The 26,113-nt window shown below is 41.9% G+C and overlaps 1 protein-coding gene across 9 annotated transcripts in view; it reads right to left on the bottom strand.

Moving 5' to 3' along the window:
- Window positions 1-678: 678 nt before the first annotated feature.
- The window catches only part of ddx4 (DEAD (Asp-Glu-Ala-Asp) box polypeptide 4), a 172,938-nt gene continuing 147,503 nt past the window's right edge, over window positions 679-26,113 (bottom strand). For 8 of the 9 annotated variants that reach the window (XM_041193870.1, XM_041194199.1, XM_041193611.1 and 5 more), the window contains 3 exons: window positions 24,251-24,521; window positions 23,825-23,932; window positions 679-1,012 (listed from right to left, as the gene is read on the bottom strand). In XM_041193870.1, the coding sequence (XP_041049804.1) occupies window positions 926-1,012; window positions 23,825-23,932; window positions 24,251-24,521 (466 nt within the window). In that variant the 3' untranslated portion in view covers window positions 679-925. The remainder of the gene's footprint in view (window positions 1,013-23,824; window positions 23,933-24,250; window positions 24,522-26,113) is intronic. The other variant, XM_041194283.1, reaches the window with a different exon arrangement.

Consider the following 26,113-nt stretch of genomic DNA (forward strand, 5'->3'; position numbering starts at 1 on the left):
ATCCCTACTCCTGACCTTATGATGGAAGGAAGGTCACTCATGAAGCAGCTGAAGATGGTTGGGCTGAAGACACAACCCTGAGGAACTCCTGCAGCGATGTCATGGAGCTGAGATGACTGACCTCCAACAATCACAACCATCTTCCTTTGTGCTTGGCATGACTCCAACTAGTGCACACCAGAAAATCAGTATCAAACCCAAAGCCTCAGTCTTGCTTCCTCCAACTCCAACATAAGGGCTCGACTATTGGTGGCCATGCCTTCAGCTGCATAGACCCTAGGCTCTAGATTCTCTCCCTATTCTCCTTTAAGATGCTCCTTAAGAGCTATCTCTGTGCCCAATATTTCAATCACTTGTCCTAATATCTGCTTATTTGACTCAGTTTTGTGCACCCTTGCGCATGCGCACACGAGCGTTTGCACCTCGGCAGCACTGAGCGTTTCATGTTGACTGCTGGCTTTCGTGCACCTTTTGTGCTGTTCAATAACGTCCTTGTTAAGCACCTTCAGATTAGTTTTATATTAAATAAATGCAAGCTGTTGTTAATGGTAATGTACACTTAACTAACTATAATCCTATGTAAACAGTGTATGGAGGTGGCATGGCTTCCCCTTCAAATTAAAGACCACATTCAAAAATAATGAGACATAATGGACTTTGCAAATCACTAAACAAACATTGACCCTATCTTGCACTTTAATATCCCAAGTTATACAGATAACCAAAAAAGGCATTGCAATATCTGACCACTGTGATACAACTTAAATATTAAAGCAAAAATGTGCACAACTGAATGTAAACATTACAATCTTAGAAATAAGTTCCCTACAAAACAAGTCAACAATGAAAACTTTCTTCAAATTACTAATACTAGTAATCTTTAGAGGACATTGATTTAGAGTTCTAAGCAAATTAGGTATTGGAGTTAGTCCCAGGTATCTTCATCGTTTCCTCCATATGTCACTGGTATATTTGTTTCGTAGCCACTGAAGTTCCTGTTTACACCCAATCCCTACAACAACAACAAAAAAAAGTGGGAAGAGGAGAAAAGGAGATCATTCAGTGGTTTGTAGTTCAGATATTTGAATATTAAAAAAATAGTAGGAACTATTCCAAATAATATTATTTAATAAAACACACAGCATTCTGCAAGTTGCCATTCAAAATAACTTGCTCCTGTAGAAGTGTCTGCATTTCTACAAGTATCATTAAAAAATTGAATACACTTAGTGAAATGCAGAAATTCCAGTTTTAGGAAATTTAACAAAACAATCATTTCACATTAAATCCAACTGATTTTTAAGATCAGTTGAAAGAACCTACAAATTAAGACAGGTTGTTCCACAAAAGTCACAACCTAACTTTCTGAAGAAAAAAAACACCCAGAAAGAACTGCACCAAAATAATCAACAATATTGCCTCGTTACTTCCGTAGGTTCTCAATCACTTGCATTATTTTCCCAGACTAACTTTTAAAAATCACAAAAATATTTAATAAGCAATTATTACTGCACTTGCATGGAAAGGGAGGGGGTGTTGGGGAACACCAAGCAGCAGACCTGGGTGCTGTGAAGGGAATGGTTCCTTCAGAATGCTAAGAGGGGAGGGGAGGGGTGTGTTTGGGGGTTGCATCACTGAATATGGGACAGGGGGAGAGGGGTTGGCTGCTGGAAGCCCTACCATGATTTTGGGAGGGAGGGGAAGGTGTGCAGGCAGAATTGTGTGAAACAGAATGAACAAGCTCCAAGACCATGTCAACCACAATGACGGGAAATCCTAAATTGGAGGAAATAAAAACATGTTGAAAGCGTCTGAACAGGGTACGACAAAGACTGAGAAACAGGGAGAAGAGTCCATACAGGAAGAGGCTTTGAGTAAGTGTAGTCAAGGTAGCTGACATTGGGCTTATCATGAATATTGATCGATGGTCTATCCCTAGAAACTCATTAAACTCCCAGTATACGCTTCAGTGGCTCCTTATTAAGATCTATTTATTATTTATTTAATAAAACAGCAGGGAAGCAGAACAAGGTATTGAAACAAGGAAGAGGACCAGTACAAATCTGCATTCACTTTTAAGGAACAGCAGTACACATGGACGTGTTTAGTGCCAGGGCTCCACAATAGTCCCACCATATTCCACCAGCATATGGCAAAAGCTCTGCAAGGGTTTAGCCAGACTGAACAATTGACACAGTATATGGATGACCTCCTGTTGTACACAGAGGAGGAAAAGGAGCAAGACCAAGGAGTTCCGAAAGCCTTGGCCACACATGTAAACTCGCCTATTTGGCCAGTCAGGAAACACAACGGCTCATGACGGTTGACAGTTGACTATCAGGTATTTAGCAAACATATACCCCGTTGTTCACCCACAGTAGCAGCAGCACAACTGTTGGTTCAGATTCCAGCCTCAGCTAAGATATTTAGTCCTGGACATCTCCAATAGATTTTGGTTAGTGTCAGTAAAGGAAGAGGACCAGTACAAATCTGCATTCACTTTTAAGGAACAGCAGTACACATGGACGTGTTTAGTGCCAGGGCTCCACAATAGTCCCACCATATTCCACCAGCGTATGGCAAAAGCTCTGCAAGGGTTTAGCCAGACTGAACAATTGACACAGTATAAGGATGACCTCCTGTTGTACACAGAGGAGGAAAAGGAGCATGAACAACTATTGGAGGAACTGCTAGAGATCCTTAAAGAAGCTGGTAAAAAGTAAACCCGAGAAAGGCTCAATTAGGACATACCACAGTACAGTTTTTAGGATTGACCTTGTCACTAGGGGAACGAGGGACAGATGAAGCTAAGCGCAAGGATGTGCAGAATTTACCAGTGCCAGAGGATGCACATAGTCTAAAATCCTTTCTGGGATTGACAGGGTATTATAGGGAGTTTCTCAAAGACTATGCAGTAATTACACAGCCCCTGCTAGCTCTATTAAGGAAAGGGGTCAATTGGGAATGGCGGGGGTGGGGAAAACAGCATCAGGCCTTGAGGAAATTAAACAAAGGTTGCAAGCAGCCCCCACGTTGGAAATTGTTGACCCGAAGATCCCCCTTCAATTGGAGGTGGCAGCTAGCAATATAAGTCTAAGTCCAGTGCTAACTCAAGAAAGGCGCCATAAATGGAGACCAGTAGCATACGTCTCTGATAGAGAAGGGGGTATTCTATATGCAAACGCCATCTGCTTTTGGGCTACCTTTTGGGCAGTGAAGCATTTTGAAATATTTAATCAGTGGGCAATCAGCGACTTTGCTCACCTGTCACACAGCAGTAAGACTGTTACAAGAGGGACGAATTCAGGGCAGCACCATAAATAATGCTAAAACAGCCAGGCGGGCTTTATTGTTGAATCAAATGTCGCTGAAAACAGAACGATTGAGCAAACCAAAGCAATCAGCCAGTCTCCTGTACTCAAGAAGTCCTCACACTTGTACAGAGGAAGGTGTATGGGAGATTACAGGTGTTTTTTTTCTTAAAAACTTCATTCACGGGATGAGGGCTTTGCTGGCTGGGCCAGCGTTTATTACCCATCCCTAGCTGCCCTTGAGAAGGTGGTGGTGAGCTGCCTTCTTGAACCACTGCAGTCCATGTGATGTAGATACACCCAGAGTGCTGTTAGGAAGGGAGTTCCAGGCTTTTGACCCAGCAACAATGAAGGAACAGCAATATATTTCCAAGTCAGGATGGTGGGCAACTTGGAGGGGAACTTCCAGGTGGTGGTATTCCCATCTATCTGCTGCCCTTGTCCTTCTACATAGTAGTGGTCATGGGTTTTGAAGGTGCTGTTGAAGCATTGGTGAATTCCTGCAGTGCATCTTGTAGATGGTACACACTGCTGCTACTGTGCGTCGGTGGTGGAGGGAGTGAACGTTTGCGGGTGTGGTGCCAATCAAACGGGCTGCTTTGTCCTGGATGGTGTCAAGCTTCTCGCTTGTTGTGGGAGCTGCACTCATTCAGGCAAGTGGGGAGTATTCCATCACACTCCTGACTTGTGCCTTGTAGATGGTGGAGACAGGCTTGGGGAGTCAGGAGGTGAGTTATTCGTCGCACAATTTCTAGCCTCTGACCTGCTCTTGCCGCCACAGTATTTATATCGCTGGTCCAGTTCAGTTTCAGATCAATGGTAACCCCCAGGATGTTGATAGTAGGGGATTCAGCAGTGGTAATGCCATTGAACATCAAGGAGTGATGGTTGGATTCTCTCTTGGAGATGGTCTTTGCCTGACACTTGTGTGACGCGAATGTTACTTGCCACTTGTTAGCTCAAGCCTGGATATTGTCCAGGTCTTGCTGCAATGGACATGGGTTTCGGGCTGGCGTACACCTCGAGGAGAGAGACATCTACGTAAATGGATCTAGTTACATAGAACAGGAAGGGGGTCAAGAATGGATGTGGAAGTTGGTATCCCAAAAGAGGAACACAGAAGAAAGTAAAATTGCCCAACAGTACAAGTGCTCACCAGGCTTAAATGGCAACCATAGCATATGTACTCACCCCTTAAGAGTTTCCAGTGTCATACACCATATGTTCAGATTCCACGTTTACCTGTAATTCCTGCACTGAATATCTGGCGATTACCTCAGCAGATGGTTAGCCTCCGACGTTAGCATCTCTGTTGCAAGCTATACTAAGGGTAACTGAAGGGACTAATTAAGAGCACTACATCCACAAGGTCAGTCACAAGGTCAGAGCACACTAAGAGTGAACTCCGGTGGGAAGGTCACAAAAAAAAATGAACTCGCGAAAGGAGCAGCGGAAGGAGATCCTTGGAAACTTTTTGAGTCAGGAGTTGTACTGACACACATGCATGCAAGAACGAAAGTGGAGCCACCCCCTGTAGACCTAGAAACCACCCAACACAGAGATGTAGCACTTAAGGCAGTAATACACAAACTACAGGGCAATGGATATGCTATTGAAGGGCCATATAGAGCAGACGATATAACAGTAAAGGAGAACATGCTGGGGAAAGGGGATAAATGAGCAGTCCCCATGGGACGCCAAGAGGAATTTAACCAACAAGCCCATCGCGGACCATGGGGTGGACACCCTGGGATCAACATGATAATTGAGAAGGTAGAGGGTTCAGCTTGGTTGCCCACGCTACTAAAGGACGTGCAGGACCATGTTAAGAACTGCCTTGTGTGCTGATAATCTTGATCCGCATTGAGGAAAAGCATGAATCGGGACACATCTGGTGGAGGGACCCCGGTGAAATGCTCTGGGCGAGGGACTTCAAATGTCCATCAACAAGTGGCTCAGTAGCACCACTACTGACCAAGCTCTAATGGACATAACAGCTAGACTGGGTCTGCAGCAGGTGGTGAAGAAACCAACAAGAGGGAAAGACATACGTGACCTTATCCTCACCAACCAGCCTGCCGCAGATGCATCTGTCCATGACAGTATTGGTAGGAGTGACCACTGCAAGCTCCTTGTAGAGACAGAGCCCTGTCTTCACACTGCGGATACCCTCCATGTTGTGTGGCACTATCGCTGTGCTAAATGGGTTAGATTTTGAACAGATCCAGCAAGTCAAGACAGAGCAGCCGTGAGGCACTGTGGGCCATCAACAGCAGAACTGTCCTCAACCACAATCTGTAACTTCATGGCCCAGCATAATCCCTTCAGCATCACCATCATCCCAGAGATCAATCCTGGTTCAATGAAGAGTGCAGGCGGGCATGCCAGGAGAAGCACCAGGCGTACCTAAAAATGAGGTGTCAACCTGGTGAAGCTACAATGGGACTACTTGCATGCCAATCAGCATAAGCAGCGAGTGATAGAGCTAAGCAATCCTAAACCAACAGATCAGATTTAAGTTCTGCACTCCAGCATGGTGGTGGACAATTAAATATCCACGTATATCTCCATCTTTAATGGTGGAGGAGCCCAGCACATCAGTGCAAAAGGCAAGGCACAACAATTTTCAACCAGAAGTGCCGAGTGGATGATCCATCTCGGCCTCCTCCAGAGGTCTCCATCATCACAGATGAAGAAGAGTCTTAGGCCATTTTGATTCACTCCACATGATATCAAGAAACAGCTGAAGACACCGGATACTGCAAAGGCTATGGGCCCTGACAATATTCCAGCAATAGTACTGAAGGCAAGCGCTTTAGAACTCGCCGTGCGCCCTAGCCAAACTGTTCCTGTACAGCTACAACAAGTGCATCTACCCAGCTATGTGGAAAATTGCCCAGGGATGCCATGTACACAAAAAGCAGGACAAATCCAACCTGGCCAATTACCGCCCATCAGTCCACTCTCCATCAGTAAAATGATGGAAGGGGTCATCAAGTGTTACAAGCCAGCACTTGCTTAGTAATAACCTACTCACTGACACAGTTTGGGTTCCACCAGGGCCACTCAGCTTCTGACCTCATTACAGCCTTGGTTCACTGAATTCCAGAAGTGAGGCAAGAGTGACTGCCCTTGACATCAAGGCAGCATTTGGTTGAATGTGGCATCAAGGAGCCCTAGCAAAACTGGAGTCAATGGGAATCTCCGCTGGTTGGATTCATACCTAGCACAAAGGAAGATGGTTGAGATTGTTGGAGATCAATCATCTCAGTTCCAGGGCATCACTGCAGGAGTTCCTCAAAGTTGTGTCCTCGGCTCAACCATCTTCAGCTACTTCATCAATGACCATCCGTCCGTCATAAGGTCAGAAGTGGGGATGTTCGCTGATGATTGACCGTTTAGCACCATTCACAACTCCAGAAATACTGAAGCAGTCCATGTCCAAATACAGCAAGACCCGGACAATATCCAAGCTTGCGTTGACAAGTGGCAAGTAACACTTGCACCACACAAGTGGCAGGCAATGACCATCTCCACCAAAGGGAGAATTGGCCCTTGACATTCAATGGCATTACCATCACCGATTCCCCCACTACTAACGTCCTGGGGGTTACCATCAACTAGAAACTGAACTGGACTACCCAAACAAGTACTGTGGCTACAAAAGCTGGCCGGAGGTTAGGAATCCTGCAGCGAGTAACTCATCTCCTGTCTCCCCAAAGCCTCTCCACCATCAACAAGGCACAAGTCAGGAGTGTGATGGAATACTGTCCACTTGCCTGGATGAGTGCAGCTCCAACAATACTCAAGAAGCTTGACACCATCCAGGACAAAACAGCCCACTTGATTGGCACCACATCCATAAACTTCGCTCCCTCCGCCTCTGATGCACTGTAGCAGCAGCGTGTACCATCTACAAAATACACTGCAGGAACTCACCAAGCCTCCTTCCAAACCCACTACCACCACCATTTAGAAGAACAAGGGTAGCAGACACATGGGAACACCAATACATGGAAATATTTCGCTGTTCCTTCACTGTTACTGGGTCAAAATCCTGGAACTCCCTCCTAACAACACAGTGGTGTACCTACACCACATGAATGTAGCAGTTCAAGAAAGCAGCTCACCACCAGCCTCAAGGTCAATTAAGGATGGACAATAAATGCTGGCCTAGCCAGTGACACGCATATCCCACAAATGAATTAAAAAAAAACTGTTTATAGCAAGAACTTTAAAGGCGATATTCTCAAGATGGGGATTAACAGACATAATGGAATCAGATCAGGGATCCCACTTCACGGGGCAAATCTTGCAAACAACTTGAATATTTTTAAGAATAATGGGGAAATGGCATGTGGCCCATCATCCTCCACCCTCTGGGACTGTGGAAAGAATGAGCAAAACATTAAAGGAACAACTGCAGGAGCTGCAAGGGGACGCCCATCAAAAGAAGTGCAAATTCAAGAGTGGTATGTGGGAGACCAAGTAATGGTGAGGAGCTATGCCCAGGTGGGTATGTTTGAACCATTGTATCGAGGCCCCTACACCTGACAAGGCAGGCACTATGGTGCAGGCTGTGCAGATGGAGAAGGTAAAATGGTTCCACATTGATCAATGTAAACTGAACCAGAAGGGTAGACAATTGAAACAAACCAAAATGGAGAGTACCACTGCACACTATTGCAAATTGGAATGGTGGGCGATGCCTTGTGTCTGGGACGATGGTGATGACGACGTCAGAAGGAGTCGAAGACAAAAGCACCTTATATCCCACCACCACCTCTGGGACGACCACCTAGGAATACACCATCTATGGGTATTGCTGTGTGGAAAAGAGCAGGTCATAGCACCACTCCCTCACCCACATAGTTGACTAAAGAAAGAAAAAAATGACTTGAAAATTAATCACTCGACCTGTGATAGGAAGCCTCACAGAGCCATGTATGTTTTCTCTTGCAGGAACAATCAAGATGGAAGGATGAAGCTACTCTGGATGATTGGGCTATTCAGTAATGTATTAGTTGCTCAGACAACATGGAGAGATACCAAAGAGTCTGAAGTATATCTCTGCAACAGCCACAGTCTGCCAAAAGTAAACCAATCAGGAAAATCTATGATGGGTAATGGGTCCACCATAAGTACATCAGGGTGTCTGGCAGGGATGGTTGGGCAGTAGGAGTAGTCAAAACCAACCAATATTCTCAGATGTGCGATCTGTGATACCAACATTACCATAGTAGCCACCCCGTTCAATGTAGAGGAGGGGAATGGTGTGTGTATTCCATGCTCCAACAGCACTGAAGATATTGGTCATCATATCTGGCTGAAGAAGGAAGTTGCGGAAAAAGAGAATCATACTTCCCCATGGGAGCTGGTGAGGAATACCAGTAACACAAGAGCAGAATAGAATAAATTTTGTTGGACAAAAGTGGTGGAAGGAAAAGGAAAGAATATAATTGTGTATTAAGGGAAGCAATCCCTCATGTACTAACACTACTGCCATAACCTTGAAACAATGGTGGCAGGATAGTGAAAGGATTTGTATTAATTGGAAACAAAAACAGAATTACCTGGAAAAACTCAGCAGGTCTGGCAGCATCGGCGGAGAAGAAAAGAGTTGACGTTTCGAGTCCTCATGACCCTTCGACAGAACTAATTGGGGCAGTTCAGGTGACTCATGTATAACAGCCAGGCTGCCTGGGAGCTTGAAAGGAATTGAACCAAGAGTTAAGGGAAAACAACCTCCTCCAAATCCTTCAGTTACAGGAGAAAAGAAATCAAATGTCCAAAGCAAATTCCTGGAATACCTAACGGGTTAGTAATGATCCCCACCAGAAAACAATTATATTATGGGGCATATTATGAAGTGATATTGGTAATGCTGAACCTTAGCAGATTACATTTGCCTGCAATGTGTAAACCCCAAACTGAACAACTGTATGAGAAATTATTGCAGCAAGTATTAATGCAATCCTCTGAGCATTGGGGAAAGTAAGGAAATGAGAGCACCATGGAACATGTCAGGAGAAAACAAGGTGTAATAACTGATGCAGCCACTGTTTTAAATACAGGCACTTGGATAATTAACAGCTTTGATAATGCCCAGCTACAAGTACAATTTAGTGACCTTAAATTAGGGTCATGGAAATATTTAAGCAGACCATTACAACTGAAACAGATGGGTTAAGGGAGAATCAGATAATAACCAAACACAGGAAGTAGTTCAAAAATTGGAAAAGATGTCACACATAATTGATCAGGAACACAGAAGATAAAAATCCTTCTGCTGAAGCAGCACAGCATGATGGACATGTGATGTGTGGATGTTGGTTGAGCAGGGAATGCATGGGAAAACTTTCAGCAGTTAAAGGATGGGAAGTTCTTGAGTGGATAAATGATCATTTGAGAGCCTTGAGTTCCTGTGATCAGGGGCTGAATCCATGCCAGTTGCAAGCCACCACAGAAGCTTACCCCATTCCCATAATGTGTGGGAAGATACAAATTGAGATTTTGGGAATTGTGTTAAGGATGCCTGGAACAGCATGTACCCCTGGGCTTGTACCAATTGGAAAAAAGAGGCATGATTAAAAACAAGGAGTATTTTATGAAATATCTACACAGAAAATTATGCAGTGGAGATAAAGGGGGAAATTATGATCACCGGTATAGAGGGGTGTCATCAGGCAGGAGAAGGCATGTTCCACCTTGATCCAACACGACAGGGTCATGTGCATTAAATGGTACAGTACCTATGAATTGCTCATTGGAAGTTATCCCTGATAACCATGTGAAGCCACAGACCTCATATCTTGGAAATGGCACCTAATGTTTAACTACTCAGGATATGGAGTTTAAGTAAAATGGGAAAACATTTGTGCCATTAATAACCCAACCTTCTGCACGCATTCCCAATGTAGTGCATGCAAATTGGGCCTACGGTCGTCACTCCATTAATTACCATGGAACAAAATACGAACATACAAGTTAGGAGCAGGGGCAAGACCAGGCCACTCAGCCCCTCGAGCCCACTCCGTCATTCAATAAGATCATGGTTGATCAGAACGTAACCTCAACCCCACATTCCTGCCTACCCCCGATAACCTTTCACCCTTTGTTAAATCAAGAATCGATCTAGCTCTGCCTTAAAAATATTCAAACACTGCTTCCACCGCCTTTTGAGTTAGAGTTCCAAAGACTCTCAACCCTCAGGAAAAACTCTCATCTCTATCTTAGATGAGCAAACCAATAATTTTTAAACAGATACCCCTAGTTTGAGATTCTCCCACAAAAGGAAACATCCATATCCACCCTGTCAAGACCCCTCAGGGTCTTATAGGTTTCAATTAAGTCACCTCTTACTCTTATAAACTCCAGTGGATACAAGCCCAATCTGTCCAGCCCTCTCGTCAGACAACCTATCCATTCCTGGTATTAGTCCAATAAAACTTCTTTGAAATGCTTCTAATGCATTTACATCTTTCTTTAAATAAGGAGACCAGTATTGTACACAATACTCCAGATGCAGTCTCACCAATGGCTTGTACAACTGAAGCATAAGCGCCCTACTTTTGTAATCAGTTCCCCTCACAGTAATTGATAACATTGTTAGCTTTCCTAATTACCTGCTATACCTGCATACTACATGGAATAGTGATGTATGCACTAGGACACCCAGATTCCTCTGAATCTCAGAGCTATGTAATCTCTCACCATTTAGGTAAGCTTCTTTTTTATTCTTCCTGCCAAAATGAATTTCACATTTTCCCACATTATACTCCATTTGCCAAATCTTTGCCCACTCACCTAACCTATGTCACTTTGTAGCCTCCTTACATCCTCTTCACAATTTACTTTCCAACCTATCTTTGTGCCGTCAGCACATTCAGCAGCTATTCCTTCGGTCCCTTCATCCAAGTCATTTATATGAATTGTAAGAAGTTGAGCACCCAGCACTGATCCCTGTGGCACACCACTTGTCACATGCTGCCAACAGAAAAAGACCCATTTATGCCAACTCTCTGCTTCCTATTAGCAAGCCAATCTTCTATCCATGACAATAAATTGAGAGAGGGGAATGTGCAACAAGACCTGGGTGTCCTTGTATACCAGTCGCTGAAGGTAAGCATGCAGGTGCAGTAGGCGGTAAAGAAGGCAAATGGTATGTTGGCCTTCATAGCCAGAAGATTCGAGTACAGGAACAGGGATGTCTTGCTGCAATTGCACAGGGCCTTGGTGAGACCACACCTGGAATATTGTTTTGGTCTCATTATCTGAGGAAAGGTGTAATTGCTATAGAGGGAGTGCAGCAAAGGTTTACCCGACTGATTCCTGGGATGGCGGGACTGACATGTGAGGAGATATTGAGTCGATTAGGATTATATTCGCTGGAGTTCAGAAGAATGAGGGGGGATCTCATAGGAACTTATAAAATTCTAACAGGACTAGACAGGGTAGATGCAGGAAGGAAGTTCCTGATGGTGGGGGAGTCCAGAACCAGGGGTCACATTCTGAGGATATAGGGAAGACCATTTAGGACTGAGACAAGGAGAAATTTCTTCACCCAGAGAGTGGTGAGTCTGTGGAATTCGTTACCACAAAGTAGTTGAGACCAAAATATTGTATGCTTTCAAGGAGGAGTTAGATATAGCTCTTGGGGTGAAAGGGATCAAAGGGTAGGGGGAGAAAGTGGAAGCAGGCTATTGAGTTGGATGATCAGCCATGATCATAATGAATGGTGGAGCAGGCTCAAAGGGCCGAATGGCCTGTTCCTGCTCCTAGTTTCTATGTTTCAATATGTTACCCCATACACCATCAGCTCTTATTTTCTGCAATAACCTTTGATGTGGCACTTTATCAAATGCCTTCTGGAAATCTAAGTTGTAAGGATCATATCTTTTCCTTTCTGGACTGTGGATTAGATTTACAATGGCTGCAGGTTGAAAGACATGTCCACTGGAACAGGATGAGAGAGATTTATATATGTATTATTCCTGGAACAGAGTGTGCTATGAAAGACAGGATGGTGCTGGAAAGGAGTCCTAGACCAAGGGAGCTGCCTGACAACAGCATTTTAATTGACTGCTGACCACGTGACCAGGGTTTTTGTGAACAGCAGTGCTGCTGAACAACTCCCAGACTGAAAGGAACAAGACCTAAAACCTCTTTCTCCTGTGTGCGGAAGATTCCAGTAATTCCACAATAATGGATAGCTGGCTTTTTCTTCTCATATCTCTATAACCTGCTTTCCCTCTGGAAACCCCTTTCAAGAGGCAAAAGGGAAAATCACTGTTCGAGACATTGAAAGGCAAGTGCTCAACCAGTGAACTGAATACTGAATGTGCCGGAAGACCACCTTGTGTCATCAACAACTGAAAGGAATTTGGAAGCCATCGATCAAAATCAAGCCACTGAATCCTGTACTCTGGAACTGGTGCTACTGAATTGCTTTATCCCACCCTCAAAATCTATTTGTCCTGTAGGTGTGTATATAGGGATTTAAGGGGTAGAGTTTAGGTTATACAGCTAGAAATTTGCAGTTCATATTTCTCTCTTTTGCCACTGGTTAATGACATTTGTTCAATAAACAATTATTTACTTAATAAGTTTACAAAACTGGTGCTTGTATTCTGATAACCTAAATTAAACAATCTGGTGGTTTGATCAAATTTTTTCACATTTGTCACGGCTTGGGGAACAGTGGGGCTTGATATTACAGCACACTATCCCCAACAGGTTGTGACAAAGTACAGTACATCCACTGGTTCCCCTTTATGTACAACGCATGTGACTTCTTCAAAGAACTCCAATGAATTGGTTAAACATGATTTCCCTTTCACAAAACCATGTTGACTCTGCATGATTGCCTTGAATTTTTCTAAGTACCCTTCTATAACATCTTTAATAATAGCATTTAATAACATTTTCCATGACAGATATTAGGCTGAGTGGCCTATAGTCTCCATCCCTTTTTGAATAAAGGAGCTATATTTGCTATTTTCCAATCTAATGGAACCTTCCCCAAATCTAGGGAATTTTGGAAAATTAAAACCAGTGTATCAACTACATCACTAGCCACATCTTTCAAGGCCCTAGGATGAAATCCATCCATACCTGGAGATTTCTCAGCCTGCAACCCCAATTTGCTCAATACCACTTCCCTTGTGATTGTAATTTTCCAGAGTTCCTCTCTCCCTTCCATTTCCTAATTTTCATCTATTTCCAGGATGTTACTCGTGTCCTCCATAGTGACGACCAAAGCAAAATACTTCTTTAATTCATCCACCACCTCCCTTCTTTCCATTATTAATTCCCCAGATGCACTCTGATAGGGCCCACACTTACTTTAACTTTTCTTATTTAAATATCTATAGAAACTCTTACTATCTAACTTTATTTTACTAGCTAGCTTTCTCTCATACTCTAATTTTTCTCTCCTTATTAATCTTTTAGGCATTCTTTGCTGTCCTTTATATTCTTTCCAATCTTCTGACCTGCCACCCGTCTTTGCGAAATTATATACTTCTTAAGTTTGATACGGTCTTTAACTTTTTTAGTTAACCACGGATGGTGGGTCCTACCATTGGAATTTCTCTCTCATTAGAACGTATGTATTCTGTGTATTCTGAAATATCCCTTTAAATGTCTGCCACTGAACTTCCACTGACATATCCCTTAACTTCATTTACCAGTTCACTTTAGCTAGCTCTGCTTTCATGCCCTCATAATTACCTTTAAAGTTTAAAATGCTAGTCTTTGACACACTCGTTTCTCCCTCAAAATGAATGCAAAATTCAATCACATTATGATCGCTGCTACCTTGGTGTACCTTCACTAGGAGGTTATCAATTAATCCTCCCTCATTGCACAATACCAGGTCTAGCATAGGCTGCTCTCTGGTTGGTTCCAGAACATGCTATTCCAAGAAACTATCCCGAAAACATTCCATGAACTCATCTAGACGGCCTTTGCCCATCTGATTTTTCCAGTCTATATGTAGATTGAAATCCCCTATGATTATTGCTGTACCTTTCTGGCAAGCTCCCATTTTCTCTTCTTTTATACTCTTGCCCGACTGTGTAGTTACAATTAGGAAGCCTGTGCACCACTCCCATAAATTACTTCTTGCCTTTATCATTCCTCATTTCAATCCAAACCACTTCTACATCTTGGTTTCCTGAACTTGGGTCATCGCTCTCTATTGCGCTAATACCATCATTAAGTAACAGAGCCACCTCTCCACCTTTTCCTAACTTCCTGTGCTTCCTAAATGTCATGTACCCTTCAATATTCAGGTCCCAATCTATGTCATCCTGTAGCGGCTATCAAGCCGTACTTACTTATATCTATTTGCGCTATTAGATCATCAGCTTTGTTCCAATGTTACTTGTGTTTAGATAGAGCCTTTAGTTTGGTCCTTTTATTATTTGTTATTTTTGTAGCGTCCAGCCTCATCAGCTGATTTACCCAAAATTGCACTCTGTCCCTTCTCGTCAGAGTCTGCTTATCATTTCCCATATTAATACCAGTCCCTCTTGCCTTATCTCTACTCTTTGGCTTTCACTTCTTCCCAAATTTGATCCCTTGCCCCCACTATTCATTTTAAAACCCTCTCTACTTCCCTAGTTAGGCAGCTCATGAGGACACCAGCCGCAGCACAGTTCAGGTGTAGACCATCCCAATGGTACAGATCCACTTTCCCCATTACTGGTGCTGGGGCCCCACAAACAGAGAAGGTTTACCAGATTAATACCTGGAATGGGTGAGATGTCTTATGAGGAAAGGTTGGACAGACTAGGCTTGTATCTACTGGAGTTTAGAAGAGTAAGAGGTGACTTGACTGAACCCTGAGGGGGTCTTGAAAGGGTGGATGTGGAGAGGATGTTTCTTCTTGTAGAAGAATCTAGAACGGGGTGGGGGGGGGGGGGGTCACTGCTCAAAAATAAGGGGTCACCCACTTAAAACAGAGGTGAGGCAAAATTATTTCACTCAAGAGGTTTGAGTGTCTTTGGAACTCTCTTGCTGAAAAGGTGGTGGAAGAAGGGTCTGAATATTTTTAAGGCAGCAGTGGATAGATACTTGGTAAGCATGGGGGAGACATGTTATCAGGGGTGTGGGGATGCAGATTTCAGGTTACTATCAGATCAGCCATGATCATTAAATGGTGGAGCAGGCTGGAGGGACTGAATGGCCAACTCCCACTCCTTGTTTGTATGTTCACTGGAACCCACTTCTTCCACACCAGTCTTTGAGCCATACATTAATTTTTCTAATCTGATTTGTCCTTTGCCAAATTGCACGTGGCTCAGATAATAATCCTGAATTAACCTTTGAGGTTCTGCTTCTTAACTTGGTGCCTAGCTTGCCATACTGACTATGTAGAGCCTCCTTGCTCATCCTGCCTATGTCATTGGTACCTACATGGACCATGACCACTTGGTCCTACCCCTCCAACTGCAAGTTCCTCTCCAACCCTGAGCAGGTGTCCTGAACCCTGGCACCAGTCTGGAATCTTGCTCTTTGTTTCATTGAAGTGTCAATCCCCCTTACTATACTGTCCCTGATTACCACTACATTCCTTTTTGCTGCCCCCACTTGGATGGCTTCCTGTACCAGTGTCATCGTCCACTCTAATCTAGAACCTCAAACCTGTTGGACAATTGGAGGCTCACACTCCTGCCTCTGGGTCACCTTAACTGCCTCAGTCACACCCTCCTGTCCCTGGCCACTGACCAAATCAGAAGACCCTATCCCAAATGGTGTGACTGCCTCCTGGTATAAAGTATCCAGATAACTTTCCCCCTCCCTGATGTGTCAGAGTCTGCAGCTCAAGCCTCCAGCTCAATAATTGAGCCGAAGTTCCTCAAGTCACAAACACTTACTGCAGACGTGTTTACCATGGATCACAAGGTCATCCAGGAGATCCTACATTCTGCAGCCTTGACACATCACCAGTCCTGCCATTCTTAATGTGTTTTAAATAATTACTTAAATATATAATTTATTTAATGTCACTTTCTTATATATTTGATTAACTTTCCCACCAATTTGTGTACTAGTTTAAACCTTAGGGAAAAATTGAACTTACCCACTTACCAGATACTCACCAAACAGCTCGCTCATTTCCCTGTAGTAGAGCAAGAACCAATTTCTATGTGGTCAGAAAGATTGAAAGGGGGAACGAATAACTCCTTCCTCTCCCCCACTTCTCTGAACACCCCTCTCACCAAACTCCAAGTCCTCACTCAGTTTATCAGCTGCAGTCCACTTGACCAATGGAAGGTAGGTGATATTGAGCATACCTGGACATTGCAAGTAAATTTTGTCTATTGTATTTTTATTCATTAAAAAGAGCACTGGAAATGGGTTTGCAACCAAATTCTGGTGTCGGCGTCTCATCTTGTAATTTAAGAATGAAAAAAAGGGGGATTGAAACGGCTGCATGCCAGGGACATGTTACCCAGGGAGGGGTATGGGAATTCTCCCCACACCTTCCCAAGATGCAGTATCCAGAATGCTCACAATATTCCAGGTGCGGTCTAACCAGTTGAAGCACAATTTCTACACCCTTGTATTCTATTGCTGTGGATGTAAAGGCCAGCATTCCATTAGCCTTTTTGATTATTTTCAATATCTATTCATGACATTTTAATGCTCCATGTATCTGGACTCCCAAGTCTCTTTGGACTCCACTATTTATGGCTTTTCATTTAGAAAGCGCCCTGTTCTATCTATTTTAGTCCTTACATTCACCTACATCAAAATCCATTTGCCACAGTCTTGCCCAATTAAACCTACCAATATTATTTGGTTATACTTTAACCTAGACTGTTTACGATGCCACCCATCTTCTTTGTGCCATTGACAAATTTGGATGTGGTTTTCTATGCCATCATTTAAGTCACTAATGAATACAATGAATGGTTGATACCTCACCACTAGTGACTTTTTCAGTTACAGTATCTGCCCATTATCCCTTGTCTAACTGCTGTGACCCAGCCAATTTCCTAGCCAGGTGAATGATTACCAAATGCCTTCTGGGAGTCCATATAAACAACATCCATAGGCATCTCCCTGCCAATTACAAACCTCTAATTTAAATCAGGCTCGCCAGGCAATACATACCCTTGAAATTTTTCAGCTCTTTAGGGAGCCAGCATGGATTTTTAAAGCTGTTCAGTCACTAATTGTAGACTAGCAATTTCCTGACAACAGGTTTAGGCTGACCGGTCTATCATTCCTTATTTCCCTCTTTCATCTTTCTTAAGGCTGCCCCAACATGAACTCTTTTTGGATATCAAGAACCAGCAAAACCAGTATGAACCTTACCAAAGGATAAAACACATCATGAACATTTACACAACTAAGGATCTTCAAACAGTTTGTTTTTGCATTATAAATCAGACAGCTCCCTCCCTCCTTTACAGCACACCTACACAGGAATAATAAAGCATGAGCATTAGCATCTGCAAGCATAGCTTTGTGTAGTATGGCGTTAAGTTTATTCAAGTCAATTCCATTACAAGATGGCTCCTCTATGGTTTTAGATTATCCAACACCAGCAGCTGAAGGTGAAAGGGGGTGAGGTGGGGTGGGTGCAGGGGAGACCTCATTTCATCATGGAAACAAAAAATGTTTTTTTTTTAAGCACATAAGGAAGTCATTCAGCCAGGGAATCTATACCAGCCAAACAAAAGAACACAAGAAATAGGAGGAGCAGACAACTTAATAGGGAGATGGTGGCGTAGTGGCAATGTCACTGGATTAGTAATTTAGGAGGTCCAGGCTGATGATCTGGGTACATGGTTTCATATCCTACCTTGGCAGCTGGTGGAATTTAAATTCAAGTATTAAATCTGTAATATAAAGCTGGTCTCAGTAATGGTGACCATGATAGATTGTTGTAAAAACTCAGCTGGTTCACTAATGTCGTTTAGGGAAGGAAATCTGCCATCCTTACCTGGTCTGGCCTACATGTGACACCAGATCCACATTAATGTGTTTGACTCTTAACTGCTCTCTGAAATGGCCTAGCAAGCAATTAGGGATGGGCAGCAAATGTTGGCCTTGCTAGCAACACCCAAATCCCATGAAAGAAAAAATACGTCCTATCGAGCCTATGAATCATCCAATGTGATCATGTCTGATCTTCCGTTTCAACTCCATTTTGCTGTCTGATCCCCATATCCCTCGTTTCCCCAGGGACCAAATATCTGTCTGTCTGTCTCAGCCTTGAATATATTCAGAGCATCTACAACCCAGGTAGAGGTAGAGAATTCATCAGACAGGGCAAAAGAACTTCTTGGTGCATACCTTATCAAGCCCTTCAGAGTCAATGTTTCAATGAATTACCTCATTTCTTCATTCTTCTAAACTCGAGTATAGAGCAAATTTACTCAGCCTCTCAATATTAGGACAACTCTCATTCCAGGAATCAATCTAGTGAACTTTCACTGTATCGCCTCCAAAGCAAGTATATCCTTCCTAAAATATGCACACAGTATTCCAGCTATGGTCTCACCGAAGCCCTGTAACTACTGTGGCAAGACAGTGTCATGAAGGGATTAATGTCTATTATGTGATTGGAAATTATTTTTTAAAAGAGGGTCTGTGTGTCTTAATTGAATTTAAGCCAGCTAGTCTGGATGCTTTGATGCAGAGTGGTTTTGAGATGCTAATTAGATAAACGTAAGGAAGTTCAAGTGTGAATGTGCATTTTGTTGAATAAACCATTCAAGAGTGGGAGTAAAATCTTGCACCTAGCTGGGAGACACCAAGCAATTTGCTTATATTAATAAAATTAGTGGATGAAAATGTTGTTAGGTGTGATGTTTACCATGGAAAATGTACATTCAAAGGAAAAGTTAGGCATAAACAGAAAGGAGTTTGTGTAAGTCAGAGGCATTTAAGATCTAACCAGCCTGTAAGCCTACAACTGTGTCTGCAAAGGAACCAAATTGCAAGGAACCTCATTTTGAATTCGTAAGGTCAAATGTGCTTTGCCTGGTGCCTGTTTAAAGTCTATGGGTTATTGTCGCCTTGATGGAGATTTACCTGGGAGTGATTAATTTGGGGATTTATTTAAAAAGTTATTGTGGTAGTAATTTGTAGACATGTGTAGGTGTTTATTTTGTTGTTAAACTAACAAATGTTTAATTTAGTTTTATATAAAAACCCTCGTGGGGCTTGGTGGTCTTATTCCTGAATTCAGAGCTGCATCTCAAACATACCAATTAAAAATATAGGTTATGACAGTTTTTCAAGTTTCCCTCTGGGATTCAAACAACTCAGCCTTTACCAACTGGTGTGTCATAACACCAAGAAAGAGTTCGCCAGCCAACTCCCAATTTCCAACTTTTGGTTTGTAGCCCTGTAGGTTACAGCACTTGAAGTACCAGTATATATTTTTTAATGCAATGAGGATTTCTGCCTCTAACATCCCTTTAGGCTAGGTGAAAAAAAAATTCTCAACTCCCTTCTAATTCTGCTGCCAATTACTTTAAATACATGACCACTGGTTATTGACCTCTCTGCTAAGTCTTTCCTGTCCACTATATCTCAGTTCCTCATACATTTTAATTAAATCTCCCCTCAGCCTCCTCCATTCCAAAGAAAACAATGCCAGCCTATACAACCTTCCCTCAACTAGAATTCTCGAGACCTGCTGAACATCCACCTGAATCTTCCCCATAGGCTCTCTACAGTAATCACATCTTTCCTGTAATGCAGTGACCAGAACTGTAAGCAGCCCTCTTGCTGTGGCCTAGCTGGTGTATTATCATGTTCTAGCATAACCTCCTTATTCTTATATTCTAACTCTCAATCAAGGAAAGCAAGTATCCCATATGCCTTTGTACACATTCTTAATTATTTTATTTTATCTGCTACCTTCAGGGATCTGTGGACATACATTCCAAGGTTCCCCACAATCAATTTTACCACTTTTCTTTGTATCCCATGTTTTTTTACATTTTCCAAACAGTCTGCCAAGTGGAACCTGGTCAAAATCTTTGCTAAAACCTATGCAGACCACAAACATAATACCTTTATCGATTCTCCGCATTACCTCCTCAAATTTCAATCAAGTTAGTCAGACTCTGCTTCCTTAACAAATACACACTTACTGTCCTTGATTAATTTATGCCTCTAAAGAACAATTTATACTGTCATCAAATCTTTTTCCCACCACTGAGATTAGGCTGACTGGCCTGTAATTATTCTGCCCATCCCTTTCCCCCCTTTTTAAACAATGGCACAACATCATCAATCCTCCAGCACCATGCCTATAGCCAGAGAGGATTGGAAAATGACAGAGCCCCCACTATGTTCTTCCTCATTTCTCTCTGCAGCCTGGAATACATTTCATCCTGGCATGGCGATTTCTCCACTTTCAATGATGCTAAAACCCCTGAATACTTCTTACTATAGTTATCCCATCCAATATTTCACACTCAGTTATAATGTCTGCATTACTTTGTGTCTAACTTTGCAAAAGATATTCATTTAAACCATGCCAACATCTTCCACCTCCCACAGTTGAATGATCCTATAAAAAGTCTTAGTAATATAAGTAAATAAACATTAAAAAAAAGCAAGTGAACTATGAATAATCTCATTACCTGCCTTATTGAATTGATAAAATACCACCCTTGTGTGACCAGCCAAACATCCTGCACTGGGAGCAGCACCACTGGCCTGCTGACCAAATTCTCACTGAAACTTAACTATCATGGATAATCAAGAACAGATGGCAATTTCATCAATATCAAATGACTACCACTCTGATAACCTGCCAAGGAATTTGTAATGAATGGTTATAACATGTCTGGGAAAGGACCTCAATTCTCAAAGATTTTGCATGCATGCCTGTGTGGGTGGGGTGTTGGGAAGGAAGTAGGGAAGTTCGCCTTTATCCCATAGCAGCCTGGGCCTGGCAGCAGGACAAAAATAAACAAAAAAAATAACAGGAGCAGACAACTTAGTTGAAGTAGTAAAATACGACGGAGAACAGAAAAGTGCGGCACAGGTAATAAGATTAAAAACATTGCTATGGAAGATATGTCAAAAAGATAAAGAAAGAAAAACGGGGAAAGGCCATCCAAAGGAACTGGAGTCTGGACCGGGTGGTCTGCGTAAATGCACACAACATTCAAACAAAATTGGAGAGTGTGTGAAGCACCAGTGTCAGCAGATGTGATATACAATTGCTTAAATGCAAATAAGGCTCCCAAACCCATCCAAATTAAATAACCCCAAAAACATTTGCAGGACAAAATATTAAAAGGGAGCGATGCCATTATTAATTTTAAAAATTACCACAGCACTGCAAAGACCATGAGGGGGTTGAATTAAGACAGAAGATATACAATACAGTAAAAAGGGGCAGGAAGGGAATGGTACAGTTCAGTGAGCATTATAGAAATCACACAGCAGAAACTGAAATGGAGAGATTTAAGAGTCATACTTTAGAGTTTTGAGAGAGCAAGAGCAAAATGATTAGGTGATTTAACCAAGCCAAGGTAAACGTCAGTAATGTGTAGTCAAAGTGGAGAATGCTTTTTGCAGTGTCTTTGAGATTAGCATGGTTTTAGTTCAACAAGGCAAGAATGGCTTCATCTGGTTCTGGGAAATGAAACAAGTCAAATCACTAATGACTAAGAGAACAATTGCGAAAGTGACCAGAATACAGTTAGGTTCAGTGTAAAAATAGAAAAAGGATAATTTTCCCCAAGGGAGCTGAACTAGAAAAATGCAAATAAGGGATAGGACGCAAGTTAACTGGGCATAAAAACAGGACAATCCATCATCAGCAAATCTCACTTTAGATGCAAAACAGATTAAAAAAAAAACAAAATAGATGTATTCCCACAAGTCAAAAATAATCATTCTGTGGATTGAGCGATTAAAACTAAAACTTGAAGGGGATATAATAAAACATTGGCTCACAATACTAAATAAAACCAGGAATATAGAAAAACTATAGTTGACTGATGAAAAGGAAAGCTGCTGCTTGTAAAATTCAGTTGAACCCTGGAAGCTCTCCAAGTTTGTGGCTTTTTGAATAAAAGCCCTGATGTTGCGTTAACAGTTAAAAATCAGTGGAGTATTTTAGATTACGAAGGGATGCAATCAAAGGAAACCAAACAAACTTCTCCATCATAATGGACAACTCTAGAAGAATATATAGGCTGAAAATGATCCTTTATACATCAAGGAAGGGACAGTTATGAGACTAACCATGTCTCAGAAATTAGCATTATTCATCAATTCCTACTAAGGTGGAACTTGCTCCCAAAAAGGCTCTGTATACAGAGTCAAATGAAACCTTCAAGACAGGAAATCATTAGATTTGTTAGGTAAAAAGGTGTCAGGGGACAGAGGAAAGAAAGCAAATAGAGTGGAGGTTCAGATGAACAACAATCTAACTGAACAGACACATAATTATGTAGCACCTTTAACATGGTAACACGTCCAAAGGTACTTCACAAGAGCATTGCCGTCCATAAGGAAATATTAGGGCAGATGGAGTAGGTTTTAAAGGAGCATGTCAAAGTAGGAGAGCGAGGAGGAGGAGGTGTTTAGGAAGGGAATTCCAGAGCTTGGCAGCCGATAGCATGGTCATCCCACAGATGTCAGAGTTGTATGGTACAGGAGGTTAAAGATAGGGACAGGGGAACCATGGGGCGGAGATGGGGGGGCTTTGAAAACAAGGGTGAGAATTCAGAAAAAAAAAAGCCAAGGGATTGAATTATTTATTCCTAATTGGAAAGGAATTTTTTTTTTTTTTAAATATAACCATTAAGAGGAAAGCATTTATCAATTGCAATAGCAAACAAAAATAATAAACTGAGAAATTAAAAGTTTTTTTAAAAGACTGTTCGAATTGATCATTCATGAAATCTGTGAATAGTACATTTCCTTTAATGTCACAAAGACGCAACATCCACTTCACACCACAGGGTCAGGTTGATTAAGATACCCTGTTTTTGCTCCAACAGAATAAAAATCATTCAACTGCAAGAAAAGTGGTTAGAATTAGCCAAGAACAATCACGTAAGAGTAAAGATGATGGAGTGCAGATCTCCATTCTACTCCAGTAAAATATACCTGCAGCTTCCATGTTACTACCTTCTTTTGGTTTCATCAGCCAAAAAAATTTCAGCTGCACTTCCTCCCATGACCACTGGCACAACAGAAAACACCCACCATCTGTGTTCAGTAGCACAAGCTGCGCCAGGGGAAGACAATAGCGCAAACAGGACATTAGACTTTCAAAAGTTACACCATGGGCTTTAGTATAAAGGTCAGTTCAGTAGCCAAGTATCAGCAAAGGCAATTGGACTTTGCACATTTAAAATGATGGCAAAGCTTTTGTTCTCTTCCAAAATGCTTGGGAAGAGTCCCAAAAAGCGTTATAAGAATTAGATCTTTTGCCATTAAACTTTCACCGGGTTTAAAAAAAAGTATTCAACTTCAGTTCACAGGTGACTAAAAGACAAGTACATCAAACTAACCTTGCGAGTATCTACCGAAGCAAACACCTTTCCAAGTGGATTATGGTAACTGGTCCCATGAGCAGCATAAGCAAATTCTTCTAGCCATATAGGAACTTCCTGCTGCGCCTATAGAAATAGTTTCAATGTAAATACTAAAAACTAAAGACTCATGTTGAAATGGATTCATCAACAAACTTCTATTTTCTTGCTTCTTTCAATTTTTCACATCCTAATGCAGCTCGTTTTCAATGATAAACTGAAAAAAGGGAATACCGTTAAATACCCAACTCAAAACGAGAGTTCAATGGGTTAACCTATTCTAATTCTGAACAATGTGGGATCCACAACAAATGGACTTGGGAAGGTTTATGGACAATCGAGTTACTTGAGCTGTGTGATGTTACTTTCCATAAAAGTGTCAAATGATACTTCTGCAGTACTTACATCAGAAAGAACCTTTAGAAGAGCACGTGCTATTGGCAAATCCGTATTTGAATCAAAGAATGATATTGCTTTGCCAACATTCCCACAGCGGCCTGTACGTCCAATGCGATGAACATATTCATCAATGGTAGAAGGCAAATCAAAGTTAATAACATGCTGTACATGCTCAATGTCCAGCCCTCGAGCTGCTACTGCTGTGGCCACCAAAACAGGACACTTCCCTGTACGGAAATCACCAAGTGCAATCTCTCGTTCCCTTTGCTCTCGATCACTGCCAAACAAAACAATAAAAAAAAAAAACTTGATTTTTGCACAATGCTTGTTTATGCACAGCAAGAATCACACATTTGTTTGTGCAATGCATCCTACTTATGCAAACTGGTAATGGCTCAATGAAAGTGCAGCAATTCCGGAATTGTTTTACCACATCCAAGTACCATCAGTCAATCAAAGCAGCTTCACATTGTTTTGAAAGGTCCTATCCAGTCACTCTTTCGCCACCACACCCAATCCCCATACCACACATGCAACAAGCTCTATTTTTGGATACTATGGGAATAGATGGGTCACATAAGAAAAGGAGGCTGAGGTAGGAGATCAGCCATGATGAGCAGTCCCTTCATCCCAAGGTCATTAATATAGATATCATCGACCCGAAACGTTAACTCTGTCTTCCTCCACAGATGCTGCCAAACCTGCTAAGTATTTCTAGCATTTTCTATTCTTATTCAGGTTTCCAATATCTGCAGTCTTTTGCTTTCGTCCAAATGAGAGAACTTAGCTTCATTGCTCACACAAAACCTTTTCATTCTCCAAGTGATAAGTAACTGGAAAGGTTTTAAATGTTAAACCCTCTATTCATCATCTGTGTCAAAATTCTCATGAAGGCAATTTGATATTAAAAGAGGTATGACCTCTTTGCTGTGTTAATTTTACATTATCCCATCTATTTCAAGAATTATAAACTGATAGTTGACTGGGCGAGCAGCAATTAGGGCCATAGTACAAAAAAAAGCTTAAAAATGTTAAAAAACAAAGTCTAAAAGCACTGTGTCTGAATGCACAGAGCATTCTCAATAAGGTAGACAAATTAACAATGCGAATAGATATAAACCAGGTGGAAAATGATTGTGATTATGGAGACATGGCTGCAGGGTGACCAAGGCTGGGAACTAAAAATACAAGGGTACTCTATATTTAAGAAGGACAGGCAAAAAAGGGGTGAGGTGGCATTGTTAGTTAAGAATGAAACCAGTGCAAGACAGAGAGAATATAGGCTTAGAAAACCTAGATGTAGAATCAGTCCGGATGGAGCCAAGAAGCAACAAGGGGCAGAAAACAATAGTGGGAGTAGTCTATAGGCCTCCAAACAGTAGTGGTAAGATAGAGGATGGCATTAAACTGGAAATTAGAATCGCATGTAACAAGGGTGCTACAGTTACCACGGGTGACTTTAATCTACATATAGACTGGCCAAACCAAATTAGTGTTAAAACTGTGGCGGATGAATTCCTGGAGTGTGCGCAAGGTGTTTTTTTAAGACAGGTTCATTGAAGAACCAACTAGGGAATATGCTATCCTAGATTTGGTATTGTGCATGGAGAAGGATTGAATTAATAATTTTGTTGTGCAGGGTCCTTTAGGGAACGGTGACATAACATGATAGATAGTCCTATCTGAAACTAAGGTCCTAAATCTAAACAAAGGAAACTGCAAAGCTATATGAGATGTATGTTGGCTAAAGTAGATTGGGGAGCTTCATTAAAAGGCATGGTGGTGGAATGGCAATGGCTAATATTTAAAGAACAAATGTATGCATTGCAAGAGTTATATATTCTTATCTGGCTCAAAAACACAATAGGA

Source organism: Carcharodon carcharias, chromosome 1 (assembly GCF_017639515.1).
Source record: "Carcharodon carcharias isolate sCarCar2 chromosome 1, sCarCar2.pri, whole genome shotgun sequence".
Lineage (NCBI taxonomy): Eukaryota > Metazoa > Chordata > Chondrichthyes > Lamniformes > Lamnidae > Carcharodon > Carcharodon carcharias.